This window comes from Grammomys surdaster, unplaced genomic scaffold (genome assembly GCF_004785775.1).
Source record: "Grammomys surdaster isolate TR1022 unplaced genomic scaffold, NIH_TR_1.0 125977, whole genome shotgun sequence".
Taxonomy (NCBI): Eukaryota; Metazoa; Chordata; class Mammalia; order Rodentia; family Muridae; genus Grammomys; species Grammomys surdaster.
In genome coordinates this window covers 229,603-252,872 of record NW_021620793.1, presented here as the reverse complement: position 1 = coordinate 252,872, position 23,270 = coordinate 229,603, and the positions used below count along the sequence as shown (strand labels likewise).

The 23,270-nt window shown below is 53.7% G+C and overlaps 1 protein-coding gene across 1 annotated transcript in view; it reads right to left on the bottom strand.

The window, feature by feature from the left end:
• The window catches only part of Iffo2 (intermediate filament family orphan 2), a 41,991-nt gene extending 18,971 nt beyond the window's left edge, over positions 1–23,020 (bottom strand). Inside the window, exon 1 of the mRNA XM_028753976.1 lies at positions 22,371–23,020. Within this exon, the coding sequence (XP_028609809.1) occupies positions 22,371–23,020 (650 nt within the window). The remainder of the gene's footprint in view (positions 1–22,370) is intronic.
• Positions 23,021–23,270: the final 250 nt, after the last annotated feature.

The following is a 23,270-nucleotide window of genomic DNA, read 5'->3' as shown; positions in this document are numbered from 1 at the left end:
CGGTAAGAGCTGGAGCAGGCCAGAGCCCAGACTGCAGGCTGGTAATGGGGCTGGATTTTAAGGAACCCTCCACACCCAGAACAGTCCCGCACCAGCACACTGCTGGGCCACCACACACAGAGAGGCCTATTCATAATCTGACCCATCTTGCAAGGCTCCTGGGCAGAGGGTAGGCTAGGTTGCAAGCCACCAGGGTTGGGGGAGGGGTACAGAGTGAGGAATCAGGAGATGCTTGCATACTGACTGTGGCGAATTATCTGGGCAAGTCTCTTCTCGACCCTGGGCCTCGGCACGGTTATCTGTGATAGCAGCATCAAGAATCCTTCTGGGGCTGGGGATACAGCTCTGTCGGCAGCGTGCTTACCTAGCAGTTGTGAGAACCCGCTTCTCCCTCTAACCCCACGTAAACCAGGCACGGTGATGAACACCTGTAATTCCAGCACTCCAGGGTGGAGGCAGGGGGATCAGAAGTTCAAAGCAGTCTCAGCGACTTAAGGAATGCAAAGCCAATCTAGGCTACTTGGGTCCCTGTGCTAGGTGCAGGGGGAGAGGGGAAATCTCTGTGGATATTGCAGCCACAGTGTTCTTTGCATACTCTGTTTATGGCCCTACATGACGGGCAGGACTGTCCTGGATAGTGCCCAGCTCAGCTGCCAACCCTCAAAGAGTGCTCCTGAACTTCCTCTGCCTAGTTGCAAGCAAGGGATGGAATGGGGGGGGGATGCAGAGGCTCACGCCTCTGTCTCCTCCTTCCTCAAACAGTTCCTACGCCACCGCTGCTACAGAGCCACTAACTGTAGCCATCACCTGTCTGCCAGTGACCAAGAACACCCTCCAAGGACAGCTCTGGGCTGTGTGTGCGGAGCCACCGGGTCTCCGGAGCGGCAGAGACAAAGCATGACAACCCTAGCTGTCCCCCACTCCTCTGAGCCCCGAGGTGACCAGCAATGTGCAGGAAGCCCTGGTTCTGTCTCTATCCAGCTGTGTGATCTTAGGCAAAGATCTTCCCTCTCAGCCACAGCAGGAGGCCAACTCAGGTTAACTCTCATCAACCACCAGAGCAAGCAGCAACCAATGTCTGTGATCCCTAGACAAACACCTACAACAACCACACGGTTATGTGATGAGGGCCTGTCCTGAAGGTCAAAGCAACAAGTACATGGGGAGAGGAGGAGGGGCCCTAGAGCTTGTAGGTCCCCGAGGGATCTAACCCACATGGCTTTGAGCAAGATAGCCACCCTCTCTGGATATCCAGGCTGTATGCAACTATGTCAGAATATACTGTATAGAGGGAGCCCAGAACAGGGGCTGGCGTGCCACGGGCATACAGACCACTCCTCAGTCTCTGCCTCAGGACCCTCTCATGACAGATAGACTGGGAGCATACTTCAGCAACACTGTGACAGACCAGATGGCATCCAGGCTATGTGGCCCCCAAGTTCCCAACCACATAATCATTGGTGACAATGAGCTAGGCGTCACTCACCTGGGTGGGGGGACCAGAAACACCCAGGGATGGGCAGCAGGGGAAAAGAAGCCAGGTGGTAATGCCACCCAATGTTCTACAAACATCTGCACGTGACTGCCACACCCACAATGCACCCCAAGCATTAGTGGGCTCTGCCTGGTCCTTTGAGGTCTCTCCCAACCATGACTACCATCGCCAGGTGAGATGCAGGGACAAGGTGCCTGCTGGGGTCAGGCCCAAGGCATTAAGAGTGTCATTATGGCCGGTCATAGTGGCACTCACCTTTACTTCCAGAGCCCTCAAGGCAGAAACAAAGGGATCGCTATGAGTTCAAGGACAGCCTGGTCTACATAAGCTCCAAGACAGTCAGGGCTACAAAACAGACTGTCTCAAAGGGGGGAAAAACGTGTGTCTTTTGGACTGGCTGGCAGATCTGCAGGTAAAGTGGGCTCCAGGGGAGCACAGGTCACCTGATTGTTTTACAAGCCACTGTCCTGTTGTCCAGTGTCCCTGTCTGTCTTGCTTCCTAGTGTCAGGGACCTCTACAGGCTGCTCACTATCCCACAATCCTAAGCAGCATGCTGGGTAGCCAGTGCTGAACAGCCAGTGCTGGGAAATGACGCCTCTGCCAACATCTCTGACCAGAGCCCATGCCCGAGTGCGGGCTGCCTCATTCCATAGAGGAAAAGGACTCCAGGGTGTTCCCTAGCAAGGAATCTGGGTCCCAAGTTGCAGGCCACTGTGAGGCTTCTAGGGTACCACTTCCAACCCCTTCCCAGGCTAGGACACTTCCATTGTCTTCTATTCTTCCCCTGCGTATGCTGCTGCTATTTCCATCCTGAAGTTTTCAGTCCTGAGCCCTGACTTGCCTGTGGCATCCAGAGCCTCATAAATTTCCATTCGCTACCCTTGTGGTCAGACACCATGCTCCCATGAAGTGGGAGAGACTTGCTTTGTCCACACAATACTTAACATGCATTGAGTCTTTTACCAGCTCATGTCCCCCTCACACTACTGAGCCAGACATCATCACCCCACTTTACAGATGAGAATACTGAGGATCGGGCCAAAGCACTGTCTAACATTAAGCCCAGGGCCAGGCAGACCATGCAACTCCTTAGCCTCAATGATAACACTGATGCTCCAGGCTCCACAAACTCCTACCCCTGTGCCCTAGCACACTGCTCAGAAAATGTTCAGGGTTACAGTGCCAGGGGTGAAGGTTGGGGGACAGAACTCAGGTGTGCACACAGAATCAAGGTCATTGACTTGAAGAAGGGCTCTTCAGTCAGGGAGTGTTCTTTGCCCATGAACTCACATCTCAGGGCCCAGAACCTTCCTGAAGCAATGCTCCAGTCAACTGCTCCTTCCACTGTCTATCTAAAGTGACCAGCAGGGGACAGTGAGGGGACAGAACACAGTAGCCTTGTGGACAGAACAGGATTCAAACTTCAATAATCCAGGTCGCCTGATTCCCAGGCTAATGGACTTCCTTCCTATTCCCAGGCCTGCTTCAAAGGGGATTAAGATCTCAGGGGCCTGAGTTGGCTCTCTCAGGAGGTTGTTACAGATGGGTGAGCCTGGCTCCTCCCTGCTCCCTGGCTTCCTGTTTTACCAGGCAAGTGTACAACTCCCTCCAAGAAGCCATCCACCATGGTGCAAACCAGCCTGGAGGCATGCTGCTTGGCTTTTCAGTCTCCCAAACTGCAGGCTAAACCACATTTTTAAGTTGCCTAGCCTCGGGTGTTTTGTTTTAGCAATGGAAAACAGACAATGCACTCTCCCTCTGCCTGAATCTTTTTTACTTTTGAATGATGTCACATTTACTCAGTCAGAACCACTTCAATTGTAGGAAAACAAAACAAAACACCTGCTCAACACCCAGCCACACACACTGTAACCCCACACACAAACACACACACTGTTTGAAACTTCGGGAGCCTTTTACAATGACCTAGAGCGGATAGGAGAAAAACAAAACAGAACAAAAAACCGGGGTGGGGGGGCCAAACGGAAAATAATAATTCAACAACCTCACCCAAATCCTCCTTCCTAAAGTCGTGGGGTACCCATGACTTCACCAGCCCATCAGATGAGCTGGTGGGTGTGGCACCCACCACATGGGTGCCCAGGAAGCTGAGAGAAAGCAAGCTCCCCATTCCTGTCCCCAGCTCCAGCTGCTCCATCACCCCAGGCCCCACTCAGCTCTGGCCTTTGCATGTGAGTTTGTCTCTGTGTAGAATAGTGCTTCTCAACCTTCCTAACGCTGCCACGCTTTAATAATACAGTTTCTCAAGCTGTGGCGACCCCCAACCACAAAATCATTTCGTGGCTACTTTGTATTTGTAATTTTACTACTGTTACAAATCGTAATATAAATATCCCGACTTGCAGTATATCTGATACGCAACCCCCATGAAAGGGTCGCTCAAGGCCCAGAGAGATCATGACCCATAAATTGAGAACTGCTGGTCTAGAAGGTTTTACACACACACACACACACACACACACACACACACACACTCACACACACATCTTTGTTATTTTCTGTTTTTTTTTTTCTCTAATACTCAGGTCTCAGCTTATACACCGCCTTCTCTGGAAACTTCTGCCTCCTAGGTCAGGGTCTCCTTCTTAGGAACAAGGTTCTAAGTCACTGGGCTCTTGGGGTTTGTTACCTGCACATCTACTTAGTTCTGAGTTTAAACTATCAGGCCTGTCTGAAGGTCTCAGCTGCAACTCAGTGTCCAGCCCAGAGCCGGCACGTAGCCGTCACAGAAGTGTTCCCTGGATAAAAAAGAGCCTACGGTTATCGCCTCTGGGCCCATTCCTGAGAGGTTTGATCCCTGGTTCTGATTCCCTGTGGCCTTGGGTGTGGCCTCCCATCAGTTACCCCAGTCTCCACAGTCCAGGACAGCTCTGCCACTCTTTCCTGTCCACCTTGAAGCCCGGGCCCACCAGCTCTGGAAACGCTGGGGCCACGGCACTCTGTCAGGAGGACACTGCCTCAGTGCCTTTGCCCGGCCAAGCCCTCAGTGACTTTCCACTTCCCTGTCCCCAGTGTCAGGGGACAGCAGAGGGTCTGGGCACCACGTCTCTGAATCCCCAGGCTCAGAAGCAGGAGGCTCCAAGGGCCTGTGCCCAGCAGGGTGTGGGCCCCACCCAGGGATATGTTTACAGCCTTGAGAAAAGCAACCCCCAGGCTATTCTGGAAAGTTAATGTGCACCTTGGGTCTCTCAATGTTTATTGCCAGTGGCTGAGTGGCAGCAGGTTAAGTGTAAGACAGAAGCTCAGGTGGTGTCCCATCAGAGCCATGCCACTGCCTCAGAGCCTGGGTGTATCATCATCTGAGGCCCGGACAAATGACAGGTCCACAGCCAGGCAAGGACAGGTTCCCAGCAGGCTTTGCAGCTTGGAGTCCAGGCCCTTGCCCAGGCTTCAGTCTCCTGATCTGTAAAGTGGGAGAAACTCTGCCTGGATTAAATGAGAATGGCCAAGCACATAGGGGTTCTCTGGACGGGTCAGACAAAAAGGTGGGACACAAGATGCCATCACGTCAGAGTGGACACGCAGTGTCGGGGCCATTCTTCAAGGGGAAGCTCGGAAGATGGCAGGATATGCCAGGCTAGGTGTGCTTCGGGCCATGGCACTGACAAGGGGAAGAAGACACTTCAGAGGCTTCTCCAGGAGGAAGGCAGAAGACTGAGAGGACCTACCAACTATGGTGGGTTGACACAGCCGCAGAGGGGTTGCAGCAGGGAGCGCCCACACGCCTTCCCGACATCACTCTAACTGGCTGGGAAGAGGCAGACTCCAGGCTGTGTTGGGACTGGTAATTAGACTGGGTTAGCCCAAACTGGGAGGAGTTGAGTGACTCAATATGCTAGTTTCTCATTAGCAAACTAGGGTTGCTATGGTAACCTTGGCACTTGGTGTGAACCAGAGGGGAGGAGGACCGAGGTGGGTAACGGGAACCTCACCTCAACACACAGGGTCTTGGCACCTCTCTCTGAGACCCAGGTCTCCTTTAACACGGTCAGGTCCCTCAGGACAGAGGGGATGAACTAGAGCAAGGAGTCTCAGACTCTTCTGTGACGTCATGGTCCCTGGCACAGTATGTCTTTGAGTCTCCCACGTCCTTATCGGCATTGGGCTGGAGGGGAAACTGAGTCTCACAGGTACTTTATGCGGCAGGAATCACTACTGTGCTTGCTGTAAAGATAAGAAGATGAAGGCCAAGAAGTAAAGCAGCTGCCAGGGTCCCAGCGCTGGAAGTGGAAGTGACTGGGTCGCAGGCACATGTCCTCAGCCAGCAGATCCCCCTGCTTCTGTGTCCTGTGACAGAGCTGAGGCTGGATCTGAACCTGGGTCTCTCTGATCCCAAGGCCGGGACTAGTTTTCTTGGGCCAGGGGATTTACCAGAAGGGAGAAGGATGAGGAGTGGGAGCCTCAGTTTCCCCAAGATCAGAAATGCCATCTGGTAGCTCACTCACTAACATTTCAAATACCGAGTGCTAAGGGCCCCACTCTGGACTGCCAGGCCTGTGTGGCTCCTCCACAGCCAAAGAGTCCCCATGTGCTGTCTAGGGCAAGCCTGCAAGGACACCAACCTTGCAGCACCAATAGCTCCCCTTTTCACACCAAATTTACACACACGTGTGTGTACATGCACATATATATGTGTGTGTGAGTATGCATATGCACGTGTATATGTGTGTATGTCCATCTGTAGGGAACACATGCACATGTGTGCATCTGCGTGTGGAAGCCTGAGTCCTTCTTCCCTGCCCACCTCTTCCTTCTCTCTCTTTCATCTTTCTCTTTGGAGACAGCATCTCTCACTGAACCTGGAGCTGGCCATTTAGGGTAGGCTGGCCGGCCAGAAAATTCTAAAGATTCCTCATCTGCTGCTGTCCAGCTCTGGGATCATAGGCACTTTTTCATGTGGGTTCCGGGCTTGAACTCAAGTACTTGTGAGGCAAGCACATCATTGACTGAACGGTCTCCACCCGAGACTTGCTCTGAGGCTGGCCCCTCCAGCCTCATGACCCCCAGGATGGATTCAGTGAGATGTCCAAAGGGAGATACGCCAATACCAAAAAATAAGGGACCCATGTCACAGTAGGGATGAGACTGTGTCTCTTTGTCCCCTACCTCTACCCCAAATGCTTTGACATCAGACAAACCAGCAAGGATGACAAAACTCAGTCACCCCCTAGCCAGTGATCTAGCAAAATTGAATTCATTTCTTTGAGCCCCAGTTGCCTTATCTGTAAATTGGGGTAAGAACCCTGGCTTGTGGTGATGTGCCCAGGGCAGGTTGCTAGCTGCTGGAAGAGCTGTCACAGCATTCAGGCCCTGAGTGTGTGCCAGGGTAGTGTGTCCTTCCTCCCTTGGAACCTTTGTTCTCATAGTTCCTACTCCCAGACACACAGTAGGACCTCAAGTGATGTTTACTAGGTGAATAAGCTTATGATCAAGAGCCTAGCAGGAGCATATGTCCCACCTTGCCCACACTGACCCACTGTGTGCCCCTGGGCCTCTCAAAGCCTAGCTTTACTGAAAGCTCAGACTCACCATACAGCAGAGACCCCAGGCATCAGGGACAGTGGCCGGAGGCCAAGTGGCCTAGACTTGCAGGGACAGACAGTGGGCAAGCCCACAGGTTCACAAAGGCAGCAGGCGGGTCTCCTCCTGGTGACTTTGCCTTGGGACAGATGGGACACAGGAAGGCATCTGTCAGCCAGATGGCCTGGCTGACCTGAGGGGCCAAGACACCAGCTGGGAGCCTAGGCCTGGTGGGCAGAACTGCTTAACCCCTTCCTGCCTGCCACAGGAGCACACCCCCTGACCACTTACCAGTGCACTGTCAGGCCTTAGGGCCACTCACCAGGGTGAGAAACTGAGGGGCCTCCCTGGGGCCCAGTGAGGGTCTGGAGTGGAATCTTAGGCCTCCTGACACACAGAGAAGGCGATCTATAGAGGCATAAGGCACTGGCTCCCTCCTTCCTGGGATACCAGTCCAGACCGGCCCTCTACTACCACCACCTCCCAGGCACCACCTCAAGCTGGGAGGTCCAGGCTCTGTCCAAACAAAAACATGGCCACTGGTCAATGCTGGCACCCAATCTGCTGTGTTGGCTGAGCAGCCATAGCCACAGGGTTCAACCACTCTGGGCCTCAGTTTCCCCAGGAAGAAAGGTGGGTCTGGGCCAGGGAGACACGCCAGTTCTATTTTAGAGGGATTTGTGAGTTCAGAGGAAGGTGTATGCCTCCCTTCCAGGACTCCAGCCAGATCCTGAAGCCCAGGCAGACCCTCCTACAGAACATGCCCTAGCTTGTGTCTGGGTCAAGGCAAGCCCTCAGGACAACAGCAAAGGACCAGCAGGGCCTGGAGCTGCCTTGTACCCCAAGGCAACGATGTTGGAATGACCTCTCTCCTTGTAGAAAACCACACAGAGGGGAAGGAAGCACTCAGGACTATATCTAGAGACCAGGCAGCTTGTCCCGATGGAAAAGGCTACTGGAAGGCACCGGCAGGGGCAGGCCTAGAGGAGCAAGTGGTATGTACTGAGAGCAGGATTTTCAGTGGTTCTAGCTTGAGGCGTGGGGGGTTGGACTCCCAAACTGGTCCAGCAAGGAAAAGACGGCCCTGAGGAGTTCCATTAACTGATGCTCAGGTTGAGGAAGACAGCTCAGAGCAGGTAAATCTAATCTGGGATCCAGCCCAAGGCTGTATTCTGGTATCTGTAGATGAGTCTCAAAAGAGAGACCAAGCATCAAAGGAGTGGAGGGGGAAGGGGGTAAGTTATGGCAGCTGCCAGCTAAGGGTGACAGCTGTCTGTCCCCCCCAGCACAAAGGGGAGACACGGGGCTGGCTTGAATGCTGGCTTTGCATGAATTTACTGTGCAATTGGACAGTCACTGGCCCCTCTCTGGGAAAAGGGGTGTGGGGGGGATCCAATAATTTGTAAGGCCTCTCCTCGCTCTGCTCTGACAGGCATTGGGAAAGCCCCCATCCACAAAGAGTTGTTTCCAAAGCTCAGGCTGAAGAACAAGCACTGGAGTCGGCGGAGGGGAGGACGGATGGACGGATGGATAGATGGGTGGGTGAGTGGATGGATGGATGGATGGATGGATGGACAGATGGATAGATGGGTGGACGGATGGATAGATGGGTGGATGGGTGGATGGATGGATAGATGGGTGGATGGGTGGATGGATGGATGGATGGATGGATAGATGGATGGATGGACAGATGGATAGATGGGTGGATGGATGGATAGATGGGTGGATGGATGGATGGATGGACAGATGGATAGATGGATGGATGGATGGATGGATGGATGGATGGATGGATGGATGGGTGGATGGATGGGTGGATGGGTGTATGGGTGGATGGATGGGTGGGTGGAAAGTGGATGGTTAGATAGATGGATGGAAAGATGAATGGACAGATGGATGGATACATGGAAAAGTGGAATGGGTGGATGGACGGATGTTGAAAAGGAGGACAAATAGGTCCGAGGTGTCCCCTGGGACGGCTACTTATACTTGCCCACAGGCCTCCCTGGAATCATTTCCTGTGACTACAGACCCTCAGAGACCCTCTCTAATGTGTACACACGTGTGGGTACACCTACGCACACAAACACACGTCACACACGCTCCAATCCAGAATCTCAGAAAGGTAAGTTGGACCTGTCCCTGCTGAAAGCTGAGTTCTGCCTGCACTGCTCTTCCCCTGGGGTCCCCAACTTTTTTTAAACACGCTGCCAAAGCTGGAGGTGAGATGTGGCTTAATGGAAGATGAACCTTTGAAGCTACACACACTCAAGCCCACGAGCCCACTGCCAGCTCTGCTATTCTCTGGCTAAGACAAGTACTCAGTTGTTACATTTTCAAGACTCAGTTTTTCCATCTGTGCAATGGGTTGAGAGACCAGCTCTCTCCTAGTAGAATGATGGTGGTGAAGAGACTTAGTCTGAGAGGGCTCATAGTGGCTCTCAGAAAGCAAAGTGGTGTTGGGTCTGAGGGCAGCCAGATCTCTGAGGACTCCTGTGCCCCGCCCTGCTTCTCCTCCACCTAGTCTTCCACCTGGAGTGAGATTCCTGGGCTCAGCTCACTCAAAACTACAAAGCAGTCTTTGTCTGGGAAGAAACTCTAAACCACAGCCCTGACGTCAGTGCTGGAAAACAACACCGAGCCAACCTTCAATGTCACCCCTCTGCCAAGGCCTGGGACAGGCCATCATGAGGTCCCAGGAGGCCACCCACCTGTCCCCTGGGGCCTAGATGGAACCCTGTAATTGGATTCCTGACTCTCAATTCCAAAGAGAAGGCAAGGAACATGAGCCCATTTCTCAGCCTGGTAGAATGAGGTGAGCCCTCCAGGTAGACAGCTCACCTCCCCCCAGAGCCAGCCTAGGTGCCAGCAGGCAGCTTCCACATCACACAGAGAAGGGACTGGGACATTCCAGGATCCCAGGGGAGGCAGGGACAGAGACACTCCCCCACTCCTACCACCTGGCAGCCACAGCCCGTGCCCTGAATACCAAGCCGTGCCCTCTCTCCTGGTCACCCTGTGGACAGAGTGCTGGACAGCAGAGAGGACATGACCTCCTCTTCCCTGGACACGCAAAGGAGAGGAAATGTCAGAACACAAAAGGCCACTCTGCCTTGGGAGCAGGAGGAAGTCGGCCAGGTCCCACTGTGTGGGGGCTGGGGAAGGCCAAGGACATTGTATAGCTAAGGGCCAGTACCGCTTAACACCTGTCCCACATTCCGTCACAGAACTTTATGTCTAAGGGGACATCCCCACTTCCCAGACAGAAAGACAGAAGCTGCCAGGGTGAGGGGGCAGTGAGGTGAACCCTAGCGGCCTGAATCTAAGTCACGGGACAATGTGACCCCAAGGAAGACAGACAAAAGCGGTGTCTCTAAGTCCCCACAGTTTAATTGTGGCCTAAGGCTCAGGAAGGAGCCACCTGCAAGTTAAGGGCCTTGAACGTAGCACTGGTGAATGCGGGCTCTGCCAGTCACAGCCTGCAGAGCTCAGACCTCCGCTGCCCCTAGCCGGTAAGTCCTGGCACTTTCAGTATGTTGTCTTTAAAGACACTTGTAGCCCAATTGCCAAGAAAAGTAAAATATTCAGAGGGAGGGAGGTGTAGAAATGCAAAAGCACCCCCATCGGGCACACCCCAGGCAGAAAGAGGGGGCTCCAGGGAAATGATTTCATGGGATCAGAAAGTTTCACCAGCATGCCAAGCCACAGCTCTGGTGCCTACCCTGGCCGGGGGCCTGTTGGTCTCTCCACCTGACTTCATTCAAGAGGAAACTGAGGCACAGAATAGCAATGTCACTGTGCATGCGATTGACAGATCAGGACGGGGGATCAGTCAATAGCCCAAGACCCCAAAGTGCAGCTGACTCTGGATCGGTGCCCTTAGGTATAAGGGGCTGAGCCATGTGGGTGACCTTCAGTGTCTCCTCTGTGGACAGAGAGAGCAAGTCCCACCAGCAGTACCTTCAACCTGGACATCTGCTCAAAAGCCCAGGGAGGTCACATCACCCCTCTTCATCCCAGCCCTTGATCCCCAACCCTCATCCACCCACACCTCATCAATGCCTCCATCTGCTGGTAGTTTTCAAACTCCGCCTACATTAGCTTGCCCAGCCTTGAATCACGGATTTCATGGGAGCCGAGGAGCCAGCCCCTCCCTGTGTGACCTCAAGGTAGCTGTTCTTCCATAGGGACAAAGAGGAAAGTGGGGCAAAGAGAAACACTGAAAAAACAACTCTCTGGTCTTTCTTAAAAGACAACAGGCACCGAGGCCCACTAGGGATGTGCCTCAGTTGGTAGAGTATTTGCCCAACATGCATGAGGTCCTGGGTTCGATCCCCAGCAATGCATAAACCAGCTATGGTGGCACATACCTGCAATTTCAGCACCAGAGAGGTGATCGCAGGAGGATCAATACTTCAAGGTCATCGGTCACTGTCAGCTAACAGAGTTCTTCGCCAGCACAGATGACATAAGGCACTAACTTAAAAGACAGCCCGCGCAGGGCGGTGGGGGCGCACGCCTTTAATCCCAGCACTTGGGAGGCAGAGGCAGGCGGATTTCTGAGTTCAAGGCCAGCCTGGTCTACCGAGTGAGTTCCAGGACAGCCAGGACTACACAGAGAAACCCTGTCTTAGAAAAAAAAAAAAAAGACAGCCTGCACCACCCCTCCGTACTGGGGACGGGAAGGGGGGATTGAGTAACAGGACCATGAAGAGCGCCTGGAGCCTCGTGGACTGTGGGAACAGACACAGGCATCTTGAGAGATAAAGTTAGAGGTTCCTCCCCACTCCCACTGCCTATGAGTTTAGGCCCCTAAAGGCCAGCAACGGCCTCTAAGACCTGGCAGCCAACACCCTCTATTCCACCGCTCCTTAAACACCACAGTTCATTGCACAAGATGGGGAGGAACGCTGACCTTGAGGGCTCAGGGTATACACAGAGGCTGACCACAAGCTTGAGCAGGCACATGTGCACACACACGCATGTGCACACACACACACACGCGCGCGCACATGTGTACATGCATACACATCCACAAACACACGTACACACACACACAGGCACATGCACACACTCTCTCTCACAGACACACAGACACACACATACACGCACACACACAGGCACATGCGCACACACACACACACACACACATACACACACGTGTCCACACACTCAGCAGGAGGAGCTGCCCATCAGGCCTGGCATCCAGTTAAAGGGTGCAGAACAAAATCCTTGTCCTCGCCCAGTGAGTGATGCCTCAGACAGAGGAGCAGCAGGACCACACGCCATGAAGAGCGGAGACGGGATCCCGGAACCGGAAAGAGCAGTGAGGAAGATGAGTAGAGAGACTTGGAAAAAAAGCGCACAGAAGACCCCGAGGGGGACTGAAACATAGAAGAGCCTCGAAAAATAAAAGACCAGGAGCAGCTCTGCCTGCGGCACACCTAGAGCCCCCTTTCTCTGCAGCTTCTCCCAATGCCACTTCAAAATGTAACGGGGTGCTGCCTCCTTCGGGAGGCTTCCTTGTTTAACCCTACACTGTACTGGGGTAATTCCTGGGATCCTGGGCCTGGGGACACTCCACAGCCTCGCCAGGGCCCAGGGCAGAGTTCCAGGACCTTCTGCTCCCGACTTTGCAAAACTTCCACTTTGCCCCAACTCTGGCAAGATGGCCTTCAGCCCAGTATTGCAGTGAGCTGGAGCAGAAAGGGGGTCCCCAGTGGGCCCTGGGAAGCTGTGTTGTCCCTCCTCAGAGAGAAGCCGGATTGTCAGGGGATTTCACAAGGTCCACTAAGACCAGCAGACCTCTCCTCTTCCCGAAGAGAGCCAAGAACTGCCTCGAAGAAGCTGAAAAATAAAAGCAACCCATGGGGAGGGCAGAAGGCCTCACCCACTACAGGAGCCTCTTCCCACCAAGCGACAGGTGGGCAGGGCAGAGGCTGGGCAAACCTAAACTCAGAGCCCACTCGGTGAGCGCGAAGAGCACACAATCTCTCTGGCATTTCAGAGCTACTAGAGGCAACAACTGTCACCTTGTTGACCTCGGCTGAGGGTCCAGAGCAGCTTTGAGGGGATGACGGTACTCAGGCCCTGAGCTCCTCACGTAGTCCACCCCGTGTGCATGACCAGCCACAGGTAAAGAAACAGAGACTCGAGCCAGGCGGTGGTGGCACACACCTTTAATCCCAGCACTTGGGAGGCAGAGGCAGGCGGATTTCTGAGTTGAGGCCAGCCTGGTCTACAGAGTGAGTTCCAGGACAGCCAGGGCGACACAGAGAAACCCTGTCTCAGAAAAACCAAAAAAAAAAAAAAAAAAAGAGAGAGAGAGAGAGAGAGAACAAAAAGAAAACAGAGACTCTGAGAGGCAAAGACTCTGCAAGCACCCACAGGCTCCCCTTCCCCAGACGGGCTCTGCTAACGCCCTGCTCCAAGCATCCTGCTTCAGCAACTTCTATCCAGCGCTCTGTCAGCTGCTCTCAGGGTCCAGGGAAGGTGTGGTGGCAAAGGCAAGGACAAGGGCTAGAGGTGTGTCATGGAGTTTGGAGTCCCAGGGGACACTGAAGTCAGGAGGCCCTGTGTGGGATCCAGCATTTCGAGTGATTCAAACATACAGGCATGCCCCAAGGCATCACTGCGGCTATCTACACACACCTCCTGAGGTCAGATTGCTCACCCCTTGCACAGAAGGGAAAGCTGAGGTTTGGAACAGAGGAGCTGTTTACTCTGGGTTCCCTTCTCTGAGCACAGTGTAAAAGTTGGATCTGAGGGCTGACTCACTGGGTTGACTCTCCCCTAGCCTGGTTCCCTCAATAGCTCAGTTTTGGCATCTCTAAAATGGGCTGAGGACCGTGCTCATCCCCCAGGGTTGGTGTGAGGTTCCGTGAATTAGATGCGTGTGACCCTCTCTGAATGCAGCCGGGTAACAGGTGAATGCCATATAAATATTTGTTTATGAAATGAACTTAGAAATGCTTATCAGGTTCCTATGCATTGGCATTGTTTGACAGGCACTCGGCACATGGCAGTGTCATATGACACGTCTGTCAGCCCCAGACACCGAGCTCCAGGAACAGAAGCTGTCTGCTCCCTGGTTCTCAGGTATGTAGTGTGTGGTACAAGCTCCGTGGCTGCCACGGGGATGACAGAACTCTAACATCTCAGACAATCACCGTCCCCAGTAAGAGAAAAGAGAAGATGGTGACCAGTTATTAATGCCCCAGCAAAGTTCACAGTGTGACCAGAAGCAAAAAGTTGGAGGGTCCCCATCCCCTATGTTGCCCTCAAATGTCCCAGCTCCGTCCTGCTTTTTGTGAATACATAAGCCATTTTCAAGCCATTATCAGGTCCCCTAGTTGCCTAGGGGACACCAGGGGACTAGAGACAACAGGAGTATTTACTGAGAGCCTGGGCTACACAGTCCGCCTGCCTTCAGTGTGCACTGAGAAGCCTGTGCCTTCCCACTAGACTGTTGCATAGGGCTGAGACTATTCGGGGAGCTGTGAGCAGGTACGCCCGTCTGTGTGTCTGTGTGGTAAGAGCACTGAGCAAGCATCTCACGGGCAACCCAGAGACAGCCCCGCTCACGCAGCCATGAGCCCCTCATCTGGAGCTCTTCCCCTCCCCCAACTGAGGGTCCTCTCTGAAGAGCAGGGGAGGCTGGGTGGGTGGGCTGTAGGACAGCTCAAAGTCTCAGCTGCCTGATGCTGCCAGTGACTAATTTGCTACCTAAGAAGCCATTGCTGCAAAATGACAGTAGGGTGTCTTCCTAGGCCAGTCTTCTGCTATTCTGCCACCCGCCACGACAATATTGCCAGCAGGCACTGGAGAAGACCCTGCCCCTCCCTCCTCACCTCAGGTAGTCTTTATCAGCCTCCAGATGGCATGGACTGAGTTCATCCCCTGAGTTCTGAGCAGGGGAGAGTCAAAGGCTCATGGTCTGGAGGGCTTAGTGGAGCTCTTGGGAGAATGGGAGGAAGTTTTTACACCTAGCTAAGCCATCTTGCCAGCCCTTTTCCTTCTGAGGCAGAGTTTCACCATGAATCCCAGGCTGGCCATGAGCTTACTATTAAATTCACTTTGTAGCCCAAACTGGCCTCAGACTCTCCACAATCCCCTTGTCTCGGCCTCTCAAGTGCTGACAGACAGACAGACAGACTGAGGGTGTAAGAGAAAAAAAATGAACCTCATCAAATCCAGACCCTCCAGGAAGGTCACAAGGAGCACCGGAAGTCACCAGCATGGGCAAGCCCACTCCCATCTCCCAAGTGGCCAACCTGAGAAGGCCTACCACCCTTGGGCAGACTGTGCAAGGACTGGACATGGGCTCAAGTGGCCCACACCACCATGGAGGGGGCTCAGCCTGGTGCTTTTGCTGGTTTTATGTTGGGTGACAGTTCCTCTCTTGTGCCAGGGACTGTATAAGAAACAACACCCTGCCTAGGAAGCAGGCATCGGTCCCTGACATGGCAAACCAAATGCTCACCAGCTGAGGCTCCCACCTGGCCCCAGACCTTCCCTAAACCTCCCAGGATGGTGTACCCAGAAGTATGCACAACCCCTAAACTAATGCACAGTTCCCAAGCAGGTACTCAGTGCTCAGTCTACACAGAGCCAGTTCAGGCTCCACATCACTTTGCAAACTCTCCCCACATAGCTCTTTACTTAACCTTCTGTAGCCACGTGAGCCCACTGGCTCCTCCCATATCCTGGCACAGAGCTTAGCTTTCCCCAGTTGATCCAATTGATTGATTTTGGCTTTTTGAAACAAGCTTAGACTGTAGTCCTGGCTGTTCTGGAACCTACTGTATAGCCCATGCTGTCCTCAAACACATGGAGATCCTCCTGCCTCAGCCTCCCTAGCACTGGGATGACAGATGTGTGGCACCACAATGGGCAGCCTTCCCATTCTATTGATGGGGAAACTGAGACTGGGAGAGGCTCAGCACCTTGCCCAGACTTGCATAGCTTCTCACTATTGTGCTAGGCCTGGGCATTGTGCCAGCTCACAGAGTTGCTGTGTCGGGACTGAGGCCGGGCCTTCTGACTCCAGATGCTGACCCTTCCTCCTAGTGTGCCAGACCCCTAGATGCCCAGTCTGTGTCACCTGACCTCCTCGTCTCCTGTGTGCCTAGTAGCATACAGCAGCCAGATTGCAGTCCTTCCAGGCTGCACAAATATTTACTCAGTGTGGACTCTAGTCGGCCTGACTGAGCACTGTGAACACCAAAGGAAGCTGGGAGCAGCAGAGCCTCCAGATCATTGGGGAGCAGCATCCTGGCCTACTAGGGTTCAGAGTGTGGGGGTGACAGGGTGGGGGAAGTGCAGTCTCGGGAACACTATGGGCTCACACATTTACTACTGAGCGCAGAGGGAACCAAGGGTAGGTAGTCCTGTCTCAGGACTCCAGCCATCTGTGACACAAAACTTCACAGAATGCCGGTCTGACTTCATGTCTCCAATGCCAACAAAAGACAGGATCACAGAGTCCCACCCTCCGGGATCTGATCCCCAGCAGGGTTTCGATCAGTTCCGCTGGAGGCCATGGAGTCCAGTAGCAGCAAGGGATGCAGTGCAAGAGTGTTAGATTCTGCTCTACCCTTCTGTGTCCTTCAACAGCGACATGACAGGACATGTGTGGAGATTCAAGCTGCAGACCCAAAGCCAGAGACCAGGTGCTTGCAGACATGTATGAGTGTGTTTTGTGCACTCGTACATGAGGCTCTGCACAGGGGTGGGGGCGGGTCGGCATGCATCCGGTGGGGCCGGCGGAAAGCCTCGCCTGCATTCCTCTGGGAAGGAAGGAATCTTCAGAGTCAGCTGTCCCCTGGTTTCCCTTCTTTTCTGGGACCTTCCTCCCTCCCCTCCCTCTGGCTCTAAGAGGCCTTCCCAAATCTGTCCCCAGGGAGATGCCTAGCTGGCCAAGAGACTCAGTAACCCCGTTCTCCAGTGAACTGAGGTCCTAGAAGGAGGGGGTATGGGTGTGGATTCCTTTAAGACAAAGGGCTGGTGTGGGTATCGAGAGTTCCGGAGGCACAAATCACTCCCAGAATGGCCAAACTGCCCTTCTGCAGGACAAAGAGGAGGCCGGGCTTCCCTCCGCCCCCAGCACCATCTCTGGCGCCTTCCATGGGACACAGACAGAGGCAATGTGTCCTGAAATGGACTTGTTGGGCAGCCCAGGGCTGTGCCCAGAGGGCCCTATAAATTAAAGGAACAGACTTTGTGGGCTACAATAAAGAATATCCTCAGACCTTCCCAGACTGTGGAGCCCTTCACCGAAGAATTAAATTCTTCTTTCCCAGCACCCCATTGTACAGAGGGGCAAGCTCAGAGAGGCCAAGAGATTTACCCATGGTCAGCCAGAACAGAGTCAGGATTCGAACACTTTCTCATCATCCTAGGGCACCTCACTGAGAAATGAAAACCCCTGTTATTAAAGGACCCTATTATTAGGAGCTTCGGGAATTTAAAAAGTGTCAGAGGCCTAAGGACAATCTTCTGAGACAGTCTTTGGGGCTTGGGGTACTAAACGGCCAGTACCCACCTGCTGGAGGGCCTCCCTGGGGCATGCTGGGAAAGGCAGGGACGCTCCAGCTGCCCACTTAACATCCCTTTTTGGAGGCCTCCGTTTTAGCTAAGAGCCCAGCCCCTTCCTTCTCATGGTCAGAAATAGTGGTGACAGAAGTCCCTCCTATCCTAGGAACGAGCTTTTTAAAAAGCCTCTGACAGCAGCAGCAGCAGGAGAAGGTGGAAAGCCTTTGAGAAGGCCCTGCTGGAGGCAGATGTGGGCATCACATCAGAGTTAGGATGAGAACAGTGTCAGTTAAAAGGGCTTCCCAAAGCCAGCTGTGGATGGCAGCTCCTCCCTAACCCCATCCCCCGGGCCTCAGTTTCTCCACCTCTGACATGAAAGCACACAGCTGAATTGGTGGTTTCTTTTATCAATACCAAACCTGTTTCTATACAGACTATCCTTTAGAATAATGGAAAAAAGAGCATGTGGTTGGCACGGATCAGATGTCTGGGGCTCAGCCTCCCACTGTCCCCAGACTCACCCATGAAGCACCTTACTGTGGGTTCTCGGAATCTGAGAGGCCCACTTGAAATCCACCAAGTCAAAAGACCACAAAGGTCCCTCAGATGCTCTGACAGCCCTCCACTCACCCCAAACACCAAGGACTAAGCCAACCAGAAGCACGCCTGTCTACCTGCAGCAAGGGTAGAAAGCTGGCCAGCCCATAATCAGAGGGCCTACGGGGCTTGTGGCTTTGAACCTGGGACACTAGAAAGTCACCCTGCATGACAGGCAGCTGGGCTGCCTGTACCAGTAATTGTTACTTCCTGGAATGGCGGTATCAACTTCCCCGTGACAACCAGTGGGCCCTACATAAAACTTTTGCTTGACAACCATAAAGTGACCCATCCTCCTCCAATAAATGAAAGAGGCTCTCGTAGGAACATGTCATGGTATAGACTCTGATCACCCAAAACAGAAACGGGAGACAGGATGCCCAGAACCTATAGAAAGCACGATAGACACAAGGTCATCTGAAGGGGTAAAAAACTCAGCCATGACACAGATCCAGGGATCCCCCAAGGGGGTTCAGGTCCCTCAGAGGCTAATTCAGAAAAGGCATGTATTTAAAGTTCAGATATTTTGACAGGACTCTTCCCGGAGAAAGCCCCCAACTTGCAAACTCAGAACAAGAGATCATGGTGGACTGGGTGGTGACAGAAAGCAATGTTTGTTTTGGTTTCCAGATCAACGCTTCACAACTTTGCCCTCCATACAGTCTCGGTGACCACACTTCCCACGCCGTAAAGAGCAGGTTGGGTCAAAGAGAAACCAAAGGCGCAGTGAGCAGAGCCAGGGCGGGGGCACTCTGGGGCCAGAAGCTCTGCTCTGGGTGGTGTGCACCAAGAGCCAGCCGGGTGTAGCTGATGGTAGACCACATCAGATGGCACTCGGGTGACTTAAAACTTGGATCCCAAGACTATGTACGGTGAAGGAACAGACAAAGCCATGCTCATCCGTATGTGTGATTTAGCAATAAGGAGGGAATTTCTACAGATACACACAAGCACAGCAGCACATCCCCTAAAACACTGCCTGTGTAAAAAAAAAAAGTCAGGTATGAAAGACCACATATCATGGAATCCAGCTTCTGAGTCATCCAGAAAAATCAAATGGGCAGAGACACCGGCCGGGACTGCTCCGGAGGGGAGCTGTTTGGAAATGAATGGGAAATTTTAGGGGGATTCGAGTGTTCTAAAACCAGACCCTGGAGATGGGTACCTTGCCCTACGTTTTCTAAAAACAATTGCTATACTTAAACTGAGTGGCTTTAAGATGGACTGATTCTACCTCATCGAAACAAGGAAACCACAGGTACACAGGGCTAGGAACGAGTCATGAGACAGAACCACAGACACCTGCAGCTTCTAGATCTGGCTATACAGCCAGCTTACCATTTAGTGAAGCAAGCAGGAGCCTCTGAGGTCCTCTGAATTGATGTAGAGAACCCTGGAGCCCTTCCCTCTCCAGCCAAGTCGTCTCTGGTACTCCACATGGGGGTTCCACACTAGACACCCCAGGAAGCCATGAGTCTAGAGACCAGGCAGTCAAACATCTTGGACGCATCTCTTGACCTGTGACATCTTAGTAGTCAAAGAACCAGAGATAGGCTGGCAGCTCAGATATAGTTACTTCTTGCAACTGAATATCTCCCCCAACCCCCGCACGCTAGGTAAGTGATCTATCATGGAGTGTCATATACTGACAAGCCTCGGCAGCCCCTCTCACATCACGTAGCCCAGAGATTTTCTTTTTAACCTTATTTTTTTTTTAAGTTAACTGTCCCCTTACTTTCTTCCAGAAAGAAAACTCCATGCCTCGGCCAGTGAGAACAGAATTACTCTTCTGTATGTATCGATATTGTAGACCCAAATACATAAATTAACTTGTTCTAGGTTCGATGAATGCAATTGATTAGGCCACTAGCAGAAAATCAAGAGTATCTTGTCAACCTCAGTAGGCAGGCATCTGCGTAAGCAGCCTGCTTGGTCAGCAGGCAATAGTCTCCAAAGAAAGAGGCTTTAACTGGAAGCCAAGGATTTGAGTTAGCACCCTGGTGGGATCAGGTATATTGGCATCAGCAAAACGAGAACACGTTCATGACTGGACTAGCATTTTGATGTATTGGGGTTTTTTTTTTTTAAAAAAAATACATTTATGTATGTGTGTGCGTGTGTGTTGCGTGTGCATTCATGCCACTGCAAATGTGTGGAAGTCAGAGAATAGCTTGTAAGAGCAGACTCTCCCTGTCTACTGTGTGGGTTCCAGGGATAGAACTATGGTCCCGAGGCTTGGCCGCAAGCACCTTTACCTGCTGAGCCATCTCACAGGCCCTCGTTAAGTTTTTTATTCATTACCCAAGAAGCTTTTCGTAAAGTATCACCAAGAAAGCCCAGGGCTTCAAGGAACCAAGTTGTTGTCACAGGTAGGGAAACCGAGGCCTGAGCAAAGCAGGATACTGACTTTGGAACAATCCAAAGCTTTGAAGCAACTTCAGAGAAGGAAGGAAGGTGTCCAGGAACCTCCCAGAAAGGCGGGAAGAGAGATGCTCGCACCCCACCTGTCTCAGCAGGGCCGGCTCATTCCAGGACAGTGCCAGAAGCTGACATCACAGCCCACACCCTGGGTGCAACCTGAGCGCTTCATTGCTCAATGACAGTCCATCCCTCTCGAAGCCCGGGCCCAGGCTCTCTATCACCTTAGTAGCCAGGGCCAAAACGCGCACACACACAATTAAACAAACGCGGCGCAAGCCTGTGTCATGACTACACAGTCAAGTGTGGCAGACAGGAGGGCCAGCCCAACCCTCCTCCTCGAGTTTCACCATCCAAAGCAAGTGTCTCTTTTCCCTAGTCTGTCCTGATGGGGATGGCCACCAAGGACAGAAGGTGGCCTCCCTAGAAACGGCACAGGACAGTCTCAAAACCAGAAGAAAAAAAGAAGAATTTCCCTCCGTCCCCCACAGCAATCCAGGCCCTGCAGCAGCGCTGGAGGCTCCAGGCATTTCTACTCCTTGCTATCACCGGTAATAACATCTTCTTGATGACCGTCAAGAAGACCGTCATCCCACTCTCCCCTGGAGCACTGACTGCTGCGTGCAGTCCAGATTTCCCTGAGGAGCAAATAGGTTTCCAAGTGGCTAACAATCTCTGCTGCAGGTGATGAGAGCTAGCACCTGACTTCTCCCTGGCAGTATCCCTCAGTAGAGGGTAACAGAGAAGACCCAGGCCCAGCTTCCAGGGAGAGTTTAGGATTGAAAGGAATGGCCCCACTCCCTCATGAGCAAAGACAACAAAACCAGAATTACACTGGTCTGAGACTGGAACCTGAGACCAAGAGGGCCCCTCCCCCCACCACAGACCTGAGCCCTACAGGCAGACCCTTCCCCTCCTTGTGTCAGAAAGCCGAGCAGACAGTACTGTCAAGCAGACATGTCAGTACTGCAGCCAGGAGATCTGGACTGCAAGGAATACACTGGCCATCTTGCAGGCCGTCTGCCCCTGTCCTCCAACGGGACCCCATGATCTGGGTCCGGCCATATTCTAACCCATGAGTATCTCTTCCTTGGCGGGGGCGGGATTCCCTAGGCTGTGTTCATGGGACCTAGTCCTATGTCCTAGTCCTAGTCCTGAGACTTGGGAGAGTATGAAGAAGAAGATGAATTTCTAAAAGGCCGGTGTTTGGTTCTGACTCTGCAGCGTAGAGATCTGGGCCTTATAAACCTGGAACAAGATAGCCGACCCCGGGGCCCTACGGACAGATCCATCCATCTTCACACGTGAGCCCGTTAAATTCAAGGACAAAAAAATGACAATGAGCTAGCTGAGTTTTTTTTTTTTTCTTTACACCTGCTATGGGAAAGGGAATCTGGCAGCAACAACTCGGGCAATACCTAGGCCAGGAGACACACCAGCCATCACTCCCATCAGTGGATCAAGTCTTGACTTTCACCGCGGATTACCCAAGCCGCCTTGGGCAAGCCACTTGGTACCTCTTCGACTCAGTTTCCTCATCTGCAATAATATGGGGACAAGGCTGCCTCACACCGCATTGTCATGTGAACAGAATGAGATCACCACAAGTCCGCTGGTTATTACGTCCCTGGGAAACAATGTGCCTGGTCCCAGGGGTCGGCACCCAGGTATCCCGCGCGCCCTGTGCTCGTGGATTTAGATGACCTAGTCTTCCCGCAGTTCGCAGCCCACATGCCAGGCCCTGCTGCGGGTCCTGACAGCCGGCGGAGGAGGGGCGCGTCCACTCACCTCCGTTTGTACTCGTCACGCTCTCGCTTCACCTTGGCCAGCACGTTGTAGAGAGCGCGGATCTCTGGCGTGATGGTGTCAATCTGCACGCCTACGCCGTCCGGGTGCACCCACGACACGCCGGGGCCCTGCACCGTCTCCACGCCGCCGCCTCCCGTGCGCCGCACCTGCGTGTAGCTCCAGATGGTCCCGGGCAGGCGACCGTAGTGCTGCGGGTGCGAGCCGCCGCCGGGGGGAAGGCCGCCCAGGGCCACCGCGTTGGCGTTGACGCCGGTGGCCGCGCCGAGGGCCTGCCCGCCGCCCGCAGCCGGCGGTCGCAGCAGGTCGGGCCCGGTCTGTACGGCCTGCTCCCGGGAGAAGGTCTTGTACCGCAGCCGCCGATCGCGCTCGCTCTGCTGCTGCTCCAGCTGTTTCTCCAGGAGCCGGTTGCGCCGCTCCAGCTCGTGCACCTTGGCCAAGAAGCAGCGGAAACGCACGTTGAGCCCCTTGAGGAGATGGATGTTGGAACCCAGATCGTCCCGCAGCGCCGCCGTTACTGGCGAGGGCCCCGGCCCGGCCCCGCCACCACCGCCGCCGCTTGCGCAGCCGCCGCCCCCCGGCGGGCAGCCGAAGGCCAAGGCCATCTCCCCGAACAGCAGCGAGTTGACCATGCGCCGGCTGCGTGGCTCAGGGCCCCGGGCCCGCGGCTCCAGATGCGGCTCCAGCTCGGGGCCGGGCTCCCGGCGCGGCCGGGCCAGGGCGGGCGCGGGCTCCAGCGCGGCCGGGGTGGTGTTAGGTGCCAGAGGCGGCTCCGCAGCGTCGGGAGAGATGGTGGGACGAGTTGGAGGTCGCGGTGGCGGCGTGGGGCTGGTGAGGGGTCCGGTGCCTGCGCCGCGACTGTCAGAGCTGCTGTGGACCGGC